The sequence below is a fragment of the Heliconius melpomene genome, chromosome 11 (genome assembly GCF_056956725.1).
Source record: "Heliconius melpomene rosina isolate 202511_hmr_F chromosome 11, ASM5695672v1, whole genome shotgun sequence".
Lineage (NCBI taxonomy): Eukaryota > Metazoa > Arthropoda > Insecta > Lepidoptera > Nymphalidae > Heliconius > Heliconius melpomene.
The window spans coordinates 3,001,749-3,019,904 of record NC_140399.1 but is presented as its reverse complement, the minus strand read 5'-3'; the positions used below and the strand labels follow the sequence as shown (position 1 = coordinate 3,019,904).

General features: G+C 32.3%; 2 protein-coding genes across 2 annotated transcripts; both read left to right on the top strand.

Annotated features, from left to right (window-relative positions):
* Window positions 1-2,344: 2,344 nt before the first annotated feature.
* On the top strand, window positions 2,345-11,380 carry LOC146534352 (circadian clock-controlled protein daywake-like). The gene is made up of 5 exons (XM_085193133.1): window positions 2,345-2,501; window positions 8,764-9,004; window positions 10,244-10,383; window positions 10,787-10,930; window positions 11,128-11,380. The coding sequence occupies exons 1-5, from the start codon at window positions 2,444-2,446 to the stop codon at window positions 11,286-11,288; spliced, it is 744 nt and encodes a 247-aa protein (XP_085049259.1). The 5' UTR covers window positions 2,345-2,443; the 3' UTR covers window positions 11,289-11,380.
* Window positions 11,381-13,688: 2,308 nt separating this feature from the next.
* Window positions 13,689-17,343, top strand: LOC146534351 (circadian clock-controlled protein daywake-like). The gene is made up of 5 exons (XM_085193131.1): window positions 13,689-13,880; window positions 14,740-14,986; window positions 15,808-15,941; window positions 16,489-16,629; window positions 17,059-17,343. The coding sequence occupies exons 1-5, from the start codon at window positions 13,766-13,768 to the stop codon at window positions 17,208-17,210; spliced, it is 789 nt and encodes a 262-aa protein (XP_085049257.1). The 5' UTR covers window positions 13,689-13,765; the 3' UTR covers window positions 17,211-17,343.
* The last annotated feature ends 813 nt before the right edge of the window (window positions 17,344-18,156 follow it).

The window sequence follows — 18,156 nt, the reverse complement described above, 5'->3', positions numbered from 1 at the left end:
TGGACAGATGTTTACTTTCATAATCTGGACATCCACTAAGAAGGGATTTTGAAAAATTTTAACCCTAAAGGGGTGAAATTGGGATTGAAACTTTGTATGGAAAAAAATTAAATCGGCACCGATTTTTATAAAATTATAAATTCAGACTCTTAAAAATATTTAATTGAATACGTGTTTCACAATATTTTAGAATTTACTCCCTAAGAGTGCAAATAAAGGGTTGAAAGTTAGTATGGAAAAATCATTAAATCGCCACCGATTTTTATAAAATTTGAAACTTAGACTCTTAAAAATAAATCATTGAACACATGTTTCATGGTTTAATAGAATTCCCCCCTAAATAAGCAAGCGAAGCTGCGCGCGTCCGCTAGTCTAATATATACCTCTACCTTTCCTTGAAACATCTTTAAAAGAGGTAGGATTTTCAGATTGGCAAACAAAATTTACTTTGCAAATTTATGTATACATATTTTGTGACCAAATATACCTACTTCATATTCGTCGTTTAGTGTTTGTATGGATCTTACATAAAATATTGGTGTAACATGTTTCTAAATATATAAGCAAATGTCAACAGATTCAGTTCTTTTTGTATTAGTTGGCTGTTACCAATGTAATATTTATATTTGTTTATATTAGATAGAAAAAGTAATAGTTTTTTCTTACTTTTTTCTGCATTATTTAATTATTAGTCATCTTATACTGATATTTCGAGACCATTGTGCTGTGATCTGTGAGCGTCTGACTGTAAGCACGATAAGTCTAGGTTCATTTCCTACTCGTTGTAAATACAACCTAATCTCTCATGTAGAAAACACGGTCAGCCAAATGTAGAAAATATTTTGCTAGAGAATAGAAGGGTAAAACTACGTTATCATTTTTCAGCCAAAATAAATATAGGTTGGGTGGCTCCGCAGGTCTTCGACGACGAAAATGTGCATATGAAGATTATTTTTTTTAATTCAGTTTCCCCCTTTACTCCTTAAAAAAGTAGGCAGAGAGAATACTAGTGTCAAGACATTTCGTCCTCCACAATTCCTTCCGAAAGACATTCCTCTTGAGAGGCGGAAATCAACGTCATGCTTAGTCACCCAGAGAGGGAAAATAAACATTTTTTTTGAGCGAAGCGAGCGGTTTGCTCTACTGGAGACTTTTCACACTCTTTGTCACCAATAGGCTCCCAAATGGTTTGACAAATTGAGATGAAAATTTGCAAACATATAGATACGACCACGTAGATGGTTTTAGGCGAAAAAATTCAAAAATTTATTTCTCGCTTCGCTCAACATGTGAGCACTACCGAGATTTAGTCAAAATTGAGGTCTGGTTCGCGCCCCTAGTAAATATAATCCCTAATAGAAATGGAACCTACAATTATCGTATTTAGTGAGCTGTGCCACTACGCCACGAGGGTTTGATGGTGTTATGTCGCTTCCGAGTTTACGCTCTTGCACTGTGAGATAACTGTTACAGTTCAGATCGGTTGTATAATATAATTGAGAATCGGTCAGCAATTTATGTAATGCGCCTTTTTTTAAATGTAACCAATATTGATTTGTTGCACCATTCAGTACATTTTGTTAGGCTAAATTATATGTATAGGTACTTGTTAGGTTTAAATATTTATCGTAAAGTTTAAAGAAATAAAGAAATATATTATTTAAGTGAAGAAATATATTCTTTACATATTTCTGATGCATCCATCATAGCGCAGTTGTAAAAAAATCAAGAGTACACACGATGGTCGTGGGTTTGACGTTTACTAAGTGCCTCCAGCTTGGCACCTTTTTTTGTATATTAACTAAGCAACTATAGACACGTGGTCCTCCCCTTTTGTTTCGGATTTTCAAAATTATAAGTTTTGATTTTTAATTTTGTTTTATCTGTGACTTAAACTATGTCTATAACTAGAAATTATTATTTATAGGGTAATTATTTAATTTTATCCGGTTTGGCATATTTTGCGTTTATTAAAATATTATTTTTCATAACTTCATTGAAATTTAAGTAATTTTAATAATATACATCAAGTAAACAATCATCAAAGCACTGCTTGTTTTTTTAAAAAAATAAGAAATAAAACAATAAACTATTCCTAATTCTCCAATAAAAACGATTTAAATCACTTCAAAATAATTCTCGCATAGCAATCAAATAAGACCATATCATATCATTACACGTAAAAACACCACTTACATTACAATTCACGTAAATAACAACGTAAAACAATATAAGGAAACTATTAAGCATAATAAAGTTCAAGATATACTCCAAAATCCTTAGTTATTTCCCCACATTGCTCAACCTCTCTGGTGTACCCTGCCTTTCCTTTCATACAAATATTGGTGGTGGCGACGTGCTCGTACCACTCGCTTATGGACGCTTGCCAGTTCCAATCCTGTGTCGAATTTTATATAATTTAATTATAATTATAATTTTTATAATGAATATCCTTATAGTATTAGCCTTGTGTACTGGGATTGTTTCTGCGAAAATTTTACGTAAGTTTTTTGTTTTTATTGTTTAAGTAACGTACATCGTTGTATTTCGTGTTTATTTATATTATTTAATAAGTCTTATTGTAAACAATAAATTATATAATATAAGACAAGGCGGTAGTGTTGCTATATATATTAAGAAAATGGAAAGTAACGGATGTGGTGGATAGAATTATATTGTAATTAACTGTGTAATTTTATCATTATTATGAAAAAGTAAAATAAAACTTGCATTGATGTCTCTGAGACGTATGAGAGGTACTCGATCAATTTTGAACAGATTATTATTTTAACTTTATGAGAGACTGGCACCCCCGCGCGGCTTTGCCTGCTTGTAATTAAGGAAGTTGAAGTGTATTTAGGGAAAATTTATCATTTTAATCGTTTTCTTCTAAGTTTTAATCTTATCTAAGTTCTCTTCTTATCTAAGATCTCTTTTAAGTTTAATCTAATTCTTCTGAGGCGGTCGTGGCGTAGCGGCACAAGGTTGTGAATGTAACGCGACGGTTTTGGGTTCGATTCCCACTCGAGGAAGTGAAATATTTATTTACGTTTATATTTTCATTTCTTCTTCCATTTCTCAACACGCAATGCCTCCAGAATTCGGCAGAAAGTGGGGAACGGAGTGTCTTAACACTAGGTTCCCTCTGCCTACCCTGCTGTGTGCGGGATACAGCGTGAAGCTGATGAATATAAAATAAGAATATAATCCCTCTTTATTTACATGACATTAATAATTATATAACCTTAACCTTAAAAGTTAACTCAAAATATTCCTTTTAACCTTCGTGTTATAAAAGATTTTACTTTCGAAAAACAGTTGTCCTGTAGTGAAGTGCATAAATGACTTCATTGTAATTAAAATTATATAACCTTATCAGATCTGAGGTCATGAGGAAGAAATAAATATTTTCTTTTTTTATATTTTGCTTTCTCCTTTTTTACTTTCTCGCTGTATCACGCACGCAAAGAGAAGTGCGTCTGTTCGAATTTGAGACGTTGTGTGTTGGGTGGCGTAAGTCAACGCCGCGTTTTGTCTTAACAGAGAGGAAAATTGAAAATAATTAATTACTCCAATCGCTAATGCATTAATTCCTCGCTTTGGTAACTAGGCAAAGCAAGGGTTTTCCGCCATTCAACAGAAAATATTTCGAAAATTCAGCGGAAAATGGAAAACGGAGTATCTTAACACTAAGTTCCACATCCCTGCTATATGCGGGATAGAGCGTGAAGCTAAAAAATGAACCTACTCTTTTGCTTGCTCATTCATCTATAGTACCCATCTATAGTAAGATCATAAAAGATAAGATAGAGTCATAGCTAGATTTTATGATATCGTAAACTGTCACTATAATATTGCAATAAATTATCTGTCGGTAGATACACGTGGACGGTATTTTTTTTTATTGCAAATTAAGAATTTATTATGTGTTTATTCTTTTCATAACTAAAATTATTAAAAAAGGCTAGTCGTAGCGTAGGGGCACGTGCGCGTAACCGATCGTAGGTTCAGTTCCCACTCGAGGAAATGAAGTATTCAATATTTTGATTTATTTCCTTCTATGTGCGGCCTTTATAAATTTTTTTTTTTAATTTTTAAAATATTAATTTTTTTTTTAAATTTTTTTCTAAATTGAAGTTATTACATAAAAGATAGGATATTTTTTTTTAGCTTCACGCTGCCTCCTAGTGTTAAGACACTCAGTTCCCTACTTTCTGCCGAGTTCTGGAGGCACTGCGTGTTGAGTGGCAGAACTCAACGCCGCGCTTTGCCTCGACACCAGAGCGAAGAAATGGAAATATAAACGTAAATAAATATTTCACTTCCTCGAGTGGGGATCGAACCCACACCCGTCGCGTTACAGTCACACCCTTATACCGCTGCGTCACGACGGCCTCGTAGGATATTATATTTTTAACCGACTTCTGTAAGAAAAGGAGGTTATCAATTCGACTGTATTTTTTTTTTTTAATTTTTTTTTTATGTTTGTTACCTCATAACTTTTGACTGGGTGAACTGATTTTGAAAATTTTTTTTTTGTTTGAAAGGTGAAGCTTCCCGAATGGTCCCATTTTTTTTTGGTCCATGTCTGACAATGGTATCTATGAGAAAATCACATTAGTCTTAAATTTGCATTAAGTATGTGCGCGACAAATAGCCAAATAACTCAATGTCGCGCTAACCGATTTTGATGATTCTTTTTTTATTTGAAAGGATACACTTCAAGGATAATTTGGTGAAAGTTTGGTTAGGTTCCGATTATGGGATCTGGTGAAAATTTAGAAAGTTTGGTAAAAAATTGATTATACTGTAATAGTTACAAGCAAAAACTTTTTAAATTGATGTCAGAGGTGAGATTCCTGATCGTTGCATTTCTTTTCAACCAACTTCAAAAAAGGGAGATTTTCAATTTGCCCGAATACTTTTTATGTATGTTCTTGTCAATATACCAAAATGTAACATTGCACAAAAATAATACCTAACCACTCGTTGACAACCACTACCACCACCATCACCACTCGTTTAAGAAGCATCATTTTAAGATCTAAGGTAAAATAAATTAATTTTTAACAAAAACAAAAACCGACTTCTAACAAGGAACTAAAAAGTGAAAAATAATTATACAAAGATTTTATAATTTTGAAGTCGGTGTCAAGCTAATGCTACAACACCCTTACTACAATATCTAATTACTGCGCCTGTTTGTTTTACTTGGCACCGACTTGAAAATTATAAAATCTTTGTATAATTATTTTTCACTTTTTAGTTCCTTGTTAGAAGTCGGTTTTTGTTTTTGTTAAAAATTAATTTTTAAATTTTATGAGTCTTCAGGATATTCGTTTACTCTATTATGCGTTGCTTTGGTAATATTTTCTTTTATAGCATTAGTATGTATATATAGCTACTAGCGGACGCGCGCAGCTTCGCTTGCGTAATTAGGGGTGAATTCTAATAAACCACGAAACATGTGTTCAATTAAATATTTTTAAGAGTCTAAATTTCAAATTTTATAAAAATCGGTGGCGATTTAAAGATTTTTCCATACAAACTTTCAAGCCCTTATTTGCACCTTTAGGGGGTGAATTCTAGAAAACGATGAAACACATGTTCAATTAAATATTTTTAAGAGTCTAAATTAAACATTTTATAATAATCGGTGGCGTTTTAAAGATTTTTCCATACAAACTTTCAACCCCTTATTTGCCCCCTTAGGGGAAGAATTCTAGAAAACCATGAAACATGTGTTCAATTAAATACTTTTAAGAGTCTGAATTTCAAATTTTATAGAAATTGGTGCCGATTTAAAAAAAATTCTATACAAACTTTCAACCCCTTATTTGCACCCTTAGGGGGAGAATTCTAGAAAACGCTGAAACACGTGTTCAATTAAATACTTTTAATAATCTAAATTTCAAATTTTATAAAAATCGGTGCCGATTTAATTTTTTTTCCATACAAACTTTGAACCCCTATTTCACCCCTTTAGGGTTAAAATTTTTCAAAATCCCTTCTTAGTGGATGTCCAGATTACGAAAGTAAACATGTGTCCAGATATCACGTTTCTACGCACAGCGGTTACGGCTGTGCGTGCGTCTTACCTCAGTCAGTGAGGACAAGTCCTTTTATATATATAGATTTATGAAATACTAGCGACCCTCTAGCGGCTTCGCCCGCTTTTACTACTGGATTATTCATATAATGTATGTTTGCAAAGCACTTAAGATAATGTGAAAATTAATTAAACCCTAATGCAACCCGCATTTTCGTAGTTTCAATAAGGATTTTCCAATTGTTTTACACAGCAAGGATTTTTAGTAGGTACTGTGCTACTAATCTTCTCAAGTACTTATTAAAATATATTTAAATAACTATTTTTAAACGGAAGAAATTATAAAGAAAAACAAACCTACAATAAACAAAACCTACTAATAACTATTACAAAAAATATGAAACCAAATATATCGCGCTGAAACAATACATTCAACTCCAATTATCCAATACGTGCAAACGCTTCTAAATCTTCGTTGCTATGCCTCTATAGCGGGCGGGTTCTTTTTTTCAAGCTTGTGGTTAATGCTGAAGAGGGTATTCTGTCCCTGATGAAAAGCAAGCACTACGTGGCTGCCTGTGACGAAAATTAAATAGAATGCATTGGCCGGGAATCGAACCCGGGCCGCCCGCGTGGCAGGCGAGCATTCTACCACTGAACCACCGATAACTCCTCATGACGCGCTTGTATAAGCAAAACGTCGCGGGGCGCGTTTCGCAGCAAGGACGTTTTGATATTGTAACAACTTCTAAAGTACTTATTAAAATGAAAAACAGTAAAAGACAGTTTTGATCTACATTAAATGGCCAACGTAACTAATATACTTATTTATATACTGAGAGTAAGGGATAAGTAAAACTTAAGTCGGCACAGCTGATGAGTCAACGGCGTGATGTGTCAACAATTAAATGCGTTTTTCTCTAAAACTATTCGCAATTTCGAAATAGTGTAGTTGTAGTTTCGAAAGAGTGTAAAAAATAGTTTCGAAAAAGCAAATTTTATCTTCGTTTAACGTAAAAAATTAATAAAGTATTTTAAAGGATAAGGATTAATACCATAATGGAAAAATATCCCTCACAATAAAAAATATATTGAAATTACTATTTTTAGACAGAAATATGATCACTTCACGTTATCCTTAAAAGATAAAAATATGCTCTCGCGGACTTTTTTGTAGATCTTATTAAGAGGAATAATACTCCAGTACATTATTTTCATGTAGTACTTACCATTAAAGCAGCGCATGCGCGAAAGTGTCTCAACGGGTAGGACTTTAGACACATTTATCGTATTTATGTTAATTTACATAAGAATGTACAAATAATAAACTATATATAAACCTTCCCTGAAAAATACTCGACCTAATGGTGAAAACCGCATAAAAATCCGTTGGGTGGTTTAGAAGAAGAAGAGTTAGAAAGTTCAGACAGACACGAAAAGCGACTTTGTTTTATAAGATATAGGATAGGATGAAACCTAGAAAATTTATTAAATTTTTAAATCTTCTTCAACGTTATATTGGGGCCAATTTTTAGTATAACTACACAATTACGTGATAAATGCATTTAATATTACAAAGTAATATTTATGGGTCCTTGAAAAAGATAAAATAATTGATTAAATTAGAAATCTTATAGTTGTAGAGCAAGTTTAATCTAAACTAAAATATATCTAGTACATAAAGGTAACACTAAAATTGTATTTATAATTATTTTATTTATTAACATATTGAAAAAAAATCTACTTGAATAAAGGCAGTTTCGGTTTTCACTTCAATATATATTCACGCTGTGTCCCACACATAGCAGAGTAAGCAAAGGGATCCTGGAAGTCTAATGTTAAGACATTAGGTTCCCATTAAGTAATTTCCGTACCCCATTAACAATGAAGCTAAATTATTTTAGTCAAAAAATTTGTTAAAATTAGTTTAAATTTCGATATTTTTGAAGTTATTACAAAATTTTACTATAAGACGAATGTCACATACATTCATACATATTCATACATTTATAATGTCACTGGATTTTGAAACGCAACAAGAGAACGTTTTATGTTTGGCAATATCATTTTAATAAGCAGTTTGTTTAGTAACAGTCGACATTGCTCCTAATGAAATTATGATAATGTGAATGACTTAGTGTTTGGCAATAAAGAAAACATTAATATGTTTCAATGGTATATTAATATATTTTAAAATCCCGCACACAGCAGGGTAGGCAGAGGGAACTTAGTGTTAATACACTATGCCGAATTCTGAATGCATTGCGTGTTGAGTATTAATATATTTCTTAAGTTAAAATCTTTATTTACTACTAAGATGCAATAACTGAGTGTTTTAAATTCAATCTCTATATTTATATATTTTTTGTATCCATTCTTTTATGTAGTTTGAAAACATTTAAAAATTTTATCTTCTAAATTTTTTTTATTTAATTTTTTTATCTCTGGTGTTATTCTAATTACACAAATATTCGAAGATCGTAATACCTTAGGAGCCTTGAATGGAATCTTATGCTTAAAAATAAAGAAATACTGGCAAAGTACCTGTAATACGTGCTGGTATTTTTAATTTATAATTTTAGAATTGTTTTATTATGCATCTTGATAGTCGATAAAGTCATGGAACTTTATTTATGAACATAGGACTTATTTTTTTGTTTGTTAATTCTAAATCTATAAATTTTTATTTGAATCTACGTTCTATTTACTTCCAGCGGATGATTTTCCCCAGTGCAAGCGGAATGACCCAGAACTTGACAAATGTGTTATCAAAGCAGTGGACGTCGTGAAACCCAGGTTGCTTAATGGAATCCCAGAAGTTAATGTGCCAGCCCTAGATCCTTTCTCCGTACCTACATTGAAATTAGATAGAACAGCAAATAACTTAAGATTGAAGGCTACTATAAAGAATATGAAGGCTTATGGTGGTTCAAATTTCAAAATAGAGAAGATAAAGTAAGTACATCATAGGAACATCTTGTCAAAATGTAATGTGAATATCTTATTCTTTCCTAGCTCTTCGATCTCCGGTGTTATTCTAATAAAACAAATATTTGATCTTAGTATAGGACTCTCGAATGAAATCTTATATTTTATAATAAGGAAGCACTGTCAAGGTACTATATTAGGCCAAGTCAGTAGTCATTCATCAATATTATATTTCAGTATATTGGTTTGGTCGACGTATCTAGAAATATTTTCCAGGGGGACTTGAATTTTAGTTTTGAAGGTTTTTTTTAATTTTCCGGATTAACTTTTTGCTAGTCATATTTCTGATATGGACTCAAGACTAATCTGGGGTGGGCATACACCACCCCCCCTTTTACTATGCCCACGAACTAGATTGAAAATTAAATCAGTTGTTAGCAAAAAACCACATTTAAAATCAACACTTACTTAAACCCACAGTTATTTTATAATTAATTCATACACAATTAAATATAATAATAACATTAATCAAAGTACCTATATAATATACAAATAGAATATAACACGTAATGTTTGCTTTCACGATTTGCTAATTCCAGCCTGGTGTTATGCTCTAGTACATTTTGAATTTGATAATATCATAGTATTGCAGTAACTAATGTAGACGTTGCCATAGTATATATTTATATGTAAATAAAATTTTGGTGCTTGTTAAGACTGGAGGCATTGTGTTGAGTGGCGTAGCTCAACGCTGCGCTTGTCCTCGACGCCAGAGCGAAGAACTAAAAGAATATTTTCTTAATAATTAAATAAAAGTAAATATAGGACACACACAAGCAATTGCTTCACAATTTTAGATTTTCTACGAAGTGACCCAAACTAGTTTTAGGTATGTAGGCTAAACGAATTCTGTGGGCCAACTAAGGATAAAACGTGGTTTGGTTGAGCTTAAAATGTTGCTTATATAATTTTAGTAATAGAGCGGAAAGTAGATTTATGTACGTATCTCTATCGTTATTTACTTACCTTATTTAGAAAACGAAATTTTTCAATATCAAATAATTGTGATAATCGTAGATTTTTTAATTTAACTGAAATGCTAAATTTTATAGTGTATTAGTGTAGAGCCATAAAAATATCTACATGCATTTTGTTCCTTTAATATGATTTAACTGATTTCAAATCGGAGGAATTTCTATTTTTATAGAAGTTTATCCTTTATGTACGGAACCCTAAAAATCTTAAACTATAAGTTATTTTTTCCAGGTTCAACCTCAACAACAAGTACGTAGGAGAAGTGAGACTTATCATCCCCAAGTTATTTGTAACAGCCGACTACGATGTCCGTGGTTCCAAAATTCTTACTCTTGACATCAGTGGAAAGGGAAAGCTCAGCAGTAACTTTAGTAAGTACCTTTACAAACATATATTTATTTATTACTTAAACATGCCTAATAATGTATCTAAAATCAAATCTTTCTATGAATGAATATAAAATTTAGGCCAGTCAATGCGAATTGACTTCGCCATTCGGCAGAATATGGGGAGAGAAAATGTGCTAATGGGAACAGAGTGTCTTAACAATAGGTTCCCAGGTTCCCTCTGGCTAACCAGCCACCAATTATTTCACTATGAACAAACGTATAATTTTTTTTTCCGCTTAGCAAAGAAGACAAATTTATTAGTGTCTTCTTTACTAGTGTATCAAATGTCTTTCTAGTCTCATTTAAACACAATTTTCTACACAATTGTACGGTGTTTAACATCGCGTATTCTTTATTCAAAGTTATTTTTTTTTTATTCTTGCAGCTAACATTGCGGTAGTAGCTAAGGGAAGTGCCAAACCAATTTTGAAGGACGGTGTCGAATTCTTGCAAGCTGAAAAAATTATTACAAAATTGAAAATTGGTCATGGACAAATCGCCATCGATGATAGCGAAAGACCAGTGGCTGGTAAGCTTTATAATTAATATTATTTAATACCTTTAGTAAGAAAAAATATAATGAATCAACTCATTTCTGCTTAGTTTTTTTTCTATATTCCGTATAAATCAGGGTTGGCGGAAGGAACCTTAGAAACCTGGTTCCCTCAGCCTACACTGCAATACGTGAGATAAAAATAACGTATTTTTCTTTCTTTTATGTTACAGCCACTTCAGCAGCCTCCTTTTTCAATGCAAGCCCTGGCATCGTCCTTGACATCCTCAACCCCCTGATCGAAGAGAGCAGTGCTGCTATATTCAAAGCCTTTTTCAACAAAATATTTGGAACGATACCTCTAAGCGAGATATTAGTTCAAGATTCTCAATAACTTTGTTTGTATTTATATAATTATGCTTATGCCATTTTAGTTTACTTTTAGTATTATAATGATTTAGATCTCTAATGTATTCATTATGAAAATACCTAGATGCCAGTCGTGGCGTGCGATTGGAACTGTGACGGTTGTGGGTTCAATCCCTACTCGAAGAAATGAAATATTTAATATTTTCCTTTCTTCGCTCTAGTTTTGAGGCATAGCGTGCTTGAGTTCAGCTACTCAACACGCTATGCCTCTTAAAGGGGAACGGAGTGTCTCAACACTAGATTCTCTCTGAATACCGAAAGCCATGAAGCTTAAAAGAAATTCTATACAACTAACTACGTTTACATGAACACGAAGATGTCAACAATAGACAACGATTATGGTCCAAAGTTCTTCGTTGTTTTTTAAAAAAAACTACCAACTCTCATATTTGTATGTTTTTCTTACTTCGGGAAAACATAATGGGCAAAATCATCGAAGAAACTATCATTACTATTATACAATATTATTTATTTTATTGTCATAGAAATTCCATTATTGTATCTTATAAAGTAAATTTAATAAAACTAGCTCTAGCTGTTTGTCTTGATTCAATAACATTTTATAAGTTTTATGTTACCAGTGTTGTAAATAAATTAATTATAGGTTAATTTTATAACTTTATACAAAAATTAAGGTTATTTTCAAAATTTCACTAAATTTCAATATAATTAGCGCAATTTGTTTATGTATTTTTTTCTGTACCAAATATTGTTTGTTCTTAATAAATAAATAAATAAAATATTACTATGGTGAACCTTACAATTGTGTTTTATTACTTAAAAGTGTATATTTTGGTTATTGTGGTAGCTCTGGTAAGAAAGAGCGGCGTTAAGCTCCGCTGCTGAACAAACAGTTTTGTTAAATTTTGATCGAATGTGTAAAACACCATGTCTTGACTCTGAGTCTAACTATCCTAGTGAACCCACAACCAGTCGCTTTACCAGCCCCACTTTGTGAACCTGCGCCAGTGTACGTGGTAACAGATGTCATAAATTTGTAAGCTATAGTAGAAGAAGAAAAATAAGTTTAACTCTACTGAACTAGGTACTACAAGCAGCGGCAACGTACAGATTGATGATTAGCTGTCCTCCGGGATGTTCTAGCCCGCAAGCAGGGGAGGCAGAGCGAACATAGTATTAAAACACTGTGTTCCCCACTCACCTCCTAATTTCCGAGATATAGAATCTTGAGTGGCGGAAACCAACGCAACGCCAAGCTTTGTCTTCTTATCAGAGCGAATAAATGAAAACAAATTAATTGCCCCGAATGGGAATCAAACGCACGACAGTCGTGTTAACAATCAGACTATGTGCCACAACGGCCTATAATATGAAATATATAAATATACAAATACCTATATGAAAACGATCGATATAATGATAATGATCTTAGGACGTAGAGGTTAAATTGTATCTACATACGTGACAGAGTCAGGGTATTATTACCTTGTAGTCACTTCCTACATTCATTCTAAATATAGAAATAAGTGCAGGGTTATGGAAAATGCCAAAAATTTGCATGTTTTTGCTATTTTCATATTTTTTTTATTTATTTAGTTAATCGTTCCGTGATAATAAAACGTAAATTTGGGTGAAAATGAAAAGTTTTAACGTATAGGAATATGAAGAAAATGTAAAAAAAGCTAAATATTTTTTCTTTTGTATTCTACTCAACTTGAATGATTTTGAAATGAGGAAAAGAAGGGACGGATGACTCATCCATCAGCTTTAATTTACCATGTGGTAATATTGGAGAAAATACTTGTAGCTGTTGTTGTTTACTATGCGGTAAAGGAAATACATTGTACCTACTCGCTTAAGTAATTGGATCAATTTTTAATTGTCTTAAATATCTAGGATATATTTTTTAAATGTCATGGCTTTTGCCATTTACTAGTTGATGAAATTTAATATTTACAGATTTATTATGGGTATTTTTTCCTCCCTCTCCGCCGAATTCTGCTGTATTTAGTGTAGAATGGCGGATGAATAAAATCTATGCCTGGAAAAAAATATTAAATGTTTCATTTTCCCGAGTGAGAACGCAATCACACGTTGGCAGTATTTTATAAATTTTATTTAATAAGCCTGCATGGTCTGATACAATATACAAATTTTTTGATGGAAAATTAAAAGTGAACCAAAATTTTCTCTATCTACCCTCAAAAATATGAACATAAAAAATATTAAATATTTCAATTATTTTATTTTCCATGGAGGATTCCGTATAAAAAATTATATATACAAACATTTTTTCAATGAACTAGTACTTTGCAAAAATAATAGTTTCAATGTAACCCACCAGCACACGTCCTGCAGACCTTAGGGCCGAGGTTGCATATTTTCCACATATGGTTGCCGTTTTAACCTGTCAGCTCTATTATAAAGGCAAAATAGATATTGACAGTGTTAGATGAGAATCAGTTCAAAGTGGATAGAGTCATGATGAAGACGGTTTGTAAATTCTTGTTGGTCTTCGTATTGTCTGGTGAAGTTTTTAGCAGACGTGTGCCTGAAGTGAATGGTACGAGTCATGACGATAATATGGAAGAAATGGGTAAGGCGCTATTTAAGATGTTTGCTATTTTACTTCATATAATAAAAAAAAACAATTTCACATTGTATCCTGCACACAGCAGAGTAGGCAGAGAGAACCTAGTTAAGACACTTCGTTTCTCATTTTCCGCGCAATTCTGATAGTATTGCGAGTTGTGTGGCAGAACTTAACGCCGTGGTTTATATTGAAACCAGAGCGGAATATAAGTATTTTTTTTAAATGTAAATTGAATTAATTTTTACGTAAAAAGAAAAGATTTTGAAATTACATATATGAGTAATGACTACATATATACATATTAGTAGGTGTGTTCGTTCTCGCTTAAAGCAAGAATATAAATAAACAAAATGCAAGTGAAAATGTACCTGCCATTTTGTATATTTGACTTATGAATAAATATATATTGTGTGTGTTATGTGAAAAGTGCATTTAACTAAATTTTAAACCTCTTTAGCAACTTGTCAATATTTGTAAGTCCATCTGAACAGAGTAAATGTATGAAATTTCACATTTGTATTTCTTAATATTTCTTACTAACTATATTATTTAATATTAGTTGAGTCAACAAACAATATAACTCTATTTGGATATTAAAATATCCAAATAACTTTATTATTATCTTATTTTATTTACAATAATAACGTAAATAATATTTTGCAGTTGTGTTTTTAGTTTGTGTCTAATATTTCATTATTATAAAATATATGTACGTATATTAATTAATAAAAACATTAATCATAATATTTTAGAAACAGACCCTTTATCCTCTCACACAGCAGTTAAGGCAGAGGGAACCTTGTGTTAAGACACTCTGTTCCCCACTATATAACTGATATGGTAATTTTATAATAATTTTCAGCCAAAAAACCAGTGTGTCACTACAGCGACCCAAACGTAGCGGACTGTATCAAGCGTGTAGCTGAACAAGCGAGGCACCTCCTCGCACATGGGATACCCTCGTTCAATATTCAACCTTTGGAACCTCTGAAGGTACCCAGCATCAGGCTAAGGCAACACAATATGCCACAGGCGCACTTCAAATATGACGCCTGGCTAACTGATTTGATTTTAAACGGACTTACCAATTATACTTTTAATAAGCTGGAGTAAGTTTTCTAGTAAATACATTTCTGCTATATTATTTTTGTTTATATAGTGAAAATCTAGAAATAAATTTAGATATAGTGAACGAATAATTGATTTTAAAATGTATATTTAGAAGATTTTCCATGAGTGAGATTTGACTCTAATTTTACCAAATTTAGTTTGATATCTTCCTTCACGACTGGATATGTGATTTCTGGAAAATTGAGAAATAAGACACTCCGTCCACTAGCTACTTTGTCTACTGCTATATTTGGGAAAGCGAAAAAGATGAGTTTTTATTATTATAAATGTTTATATAGACTTAAACACTGACTAAAGACCGACTGACTAAAGCTAATATAATAAATTTTCGCTGCCCGATCTACGAAATGGAAGGGAAACGTAAAAATAAAAAAATGGTTTTATTTAAAATATTGTGTATCGTAAAACACTGACCTTAGTCCTTGTCTCATATACCATATTTATTCTGTTTAAAGTTCAAGAAAACAATATCAGCTTTCATAAAAGGTGACATTAACCTTAAAATTTAATATTTTTTAAGATAGTGTTTTGTTAAATATACAGGAAGTTCTCAATACTTTAAAATTTAAATAGCAATAAGGGTCGTTTATCATTTGTATATGTATTTACATTCTCTAATACATTTTAGAAAACATATAAAAATTTGAACGTAATGAGATTTGAACCCGCGCCTCTCGCAAACCATTCGAGGTTCAAGTCCCGCTTCGTTCCCGCATTTATAAAAAATATTTTTCCTTTCCTCAGTATGGAATAACATATAGAAAATGTAAAAAATATTATATTCTCTATTTATTTTTAGTGTTTATCCTGAAGACTTAAAGGTAACTGGAAATATAAGCCTGCCACATCTAACAATGTCGGGTGAATATGTTATTATAGGAGAGTTTCAGATGCTCCCTGTGGAATCTACTGGAATGATTACTGCTAATTTCAGTAAGTGTGTATTGGAGAAATTTTTCGTGCAAAAAAAAACTTATAAAATAGTTTTTATGTGATAAATATATAATTTTTTATATATTTAAAAATATATTTTCTTACATAGTGATATCTTATAAACTAAAGTTACACCCTCTATAAAACAAAAAAATAGGAGAAAATTACTGGATATTTAAGATTCGATCATCGTATATGATTTTGTCATCAAAAAAAAAAGAAATAAAAATTTCAGCTTACGCTGTGTCACGCTATATCCCGCATGTAGATAGTAGGTTAGGTAGAAGGAGCCTAGTGCTAGCCACTCCGCCCCCACTTTTCGCCGATTTCTGGAGGCATTGCCTGTTGTTGCGGGAGTAGCGGCATTTAACGCCGCGCTTTTGCCGCCACACCACAGCGAATTAAATATTTTATTTCTTCAAGTGGGAGTTGAACCCATAACTTGCCGCGTTTACAGGTCCAAAGTGTGCACAGAGCCTGGCCTGGCCTCAAATCTGACCTCAAAAATATAAATATATTTTTAATAATAACAAAAATATTTTTATAGCGGATTGTACTGCGGCCCTCGATGCTGTCGGAGCTAAAGTCCATAAGAGGATGGTGATACGTGATGCAAATGTCAAACTACGCTGCTCTGGACCGTTGACCGCCAATTTAAAGGAAGCTCACTCAACTACGGGAGAAATGGGTAAGTTGCAATCTTTGAAAACTAAATGTAGCTACTTCTCTTGTAACAATTTTATTTCTAATCGAGTAAAATAAAAATGGAACAATAGCTTTTAAGTACGTAACGGATAGAAAGAGAGAGAGAGAGAGAGATTCTGTTCCATAACGTCAAGTTTTCATTATTTTTTTTTATGAGGTCATTGTAGCGCAAGGGCACGCGATGGTTATAGGTTCGATCCCCACTCGAGGGAATTAATTATTATTTCTTAATATTTTCATTTCTTCGCTCTGGCACCATGGCAAATGCCGAGTTCCACTACTCAACACGCAATGCCCCGAAAAATTCAGCAGAATGTGGGGAACGGAGTGCCTATACACTGGGTTCCCTCTTTCTACCTTGCTGTATGCGAGATACAGCGTTTATATTTATTTATTTTTTTTATTTTTCTAGAAATGATAACCGACCATATAGTCCACATGCACGCTTCAGAACTCGCAAAGGAAGTTCAACCGGCTGTTGAAACTGCACTTGGAATGGTACTCGAGGATATCGCTAATAAATTTCTTAAGCACATCCCAACTAATATGGTATTCCCAAATTAGAAGCATCTGGAAGCTCGCTCTAGTCAAATCCCACGTAAATATGTTGGGAGTGGCCCCAATATTAAATTAATTATTATTTATTTAATTTATTGTTTTGTTTAGATTATCAAATAAAATAATATGGTTTTGTGAATTTTTGGTTTTTTGTATATTCTTTTCGTTTATCATTTTGTATCTGTTTATTAATTTCGCCAACCCCCACTCGCTTTACTTGTATGAAACTCTGTGCGATATATTTTTTTATAATGGTACTCACGACAGTATTTTTCATACAAAATTTTCTTTTCAAAAATCAATAATTTCAATTTTCCTTTTTCCTTGGATTCAATTTTAATTTTAATTCCTAGTGACATGTATGACGCATTAGATCTCAGAAACTACATGTGCTAGGAATCTCAAATTTTGCATAGGAGTTATTTATAGGACGTAGGTGCTCGCTAAGACGGGAATTTGCAATATTCGACTTCAAAGGGGTTGTTTTTGGGGTTGAAAGTTTGTATGAAACTTCGTTGTTACAAATTCTAGGAGTCTCAAATTTTGCATGGACGTCACTTATAGGACCTAGGTACTGAAGGAGACAAAAATTAATAATAATAAATTCATTAAATAAACGTAAAAACCACTTTATATTAGCTTATACTTGTACTACTTTCGCAAACTGTGCCAGCGTGTCGCGAGGCCTACAAATCGGTTACGTCAAATTACAACATTGCTTCTCGATTATGTTGCTAGATTTAATTTCTACTTTATGCTATTTATATTAAGATTTTATTTAGAATGCTTTTATTATATATTGTAGGTCGACAATTTCGTCTGGAAACATTTATTAAAGTGCATGCAGAATTGCAGTATCATCGTTAGTTGTATCTATTATTTAATTTATTTTTTTTGTATTAAAGAATCTTAAATTTCAAATTAAATAACCTGTTCATAGAACATTAAGTTA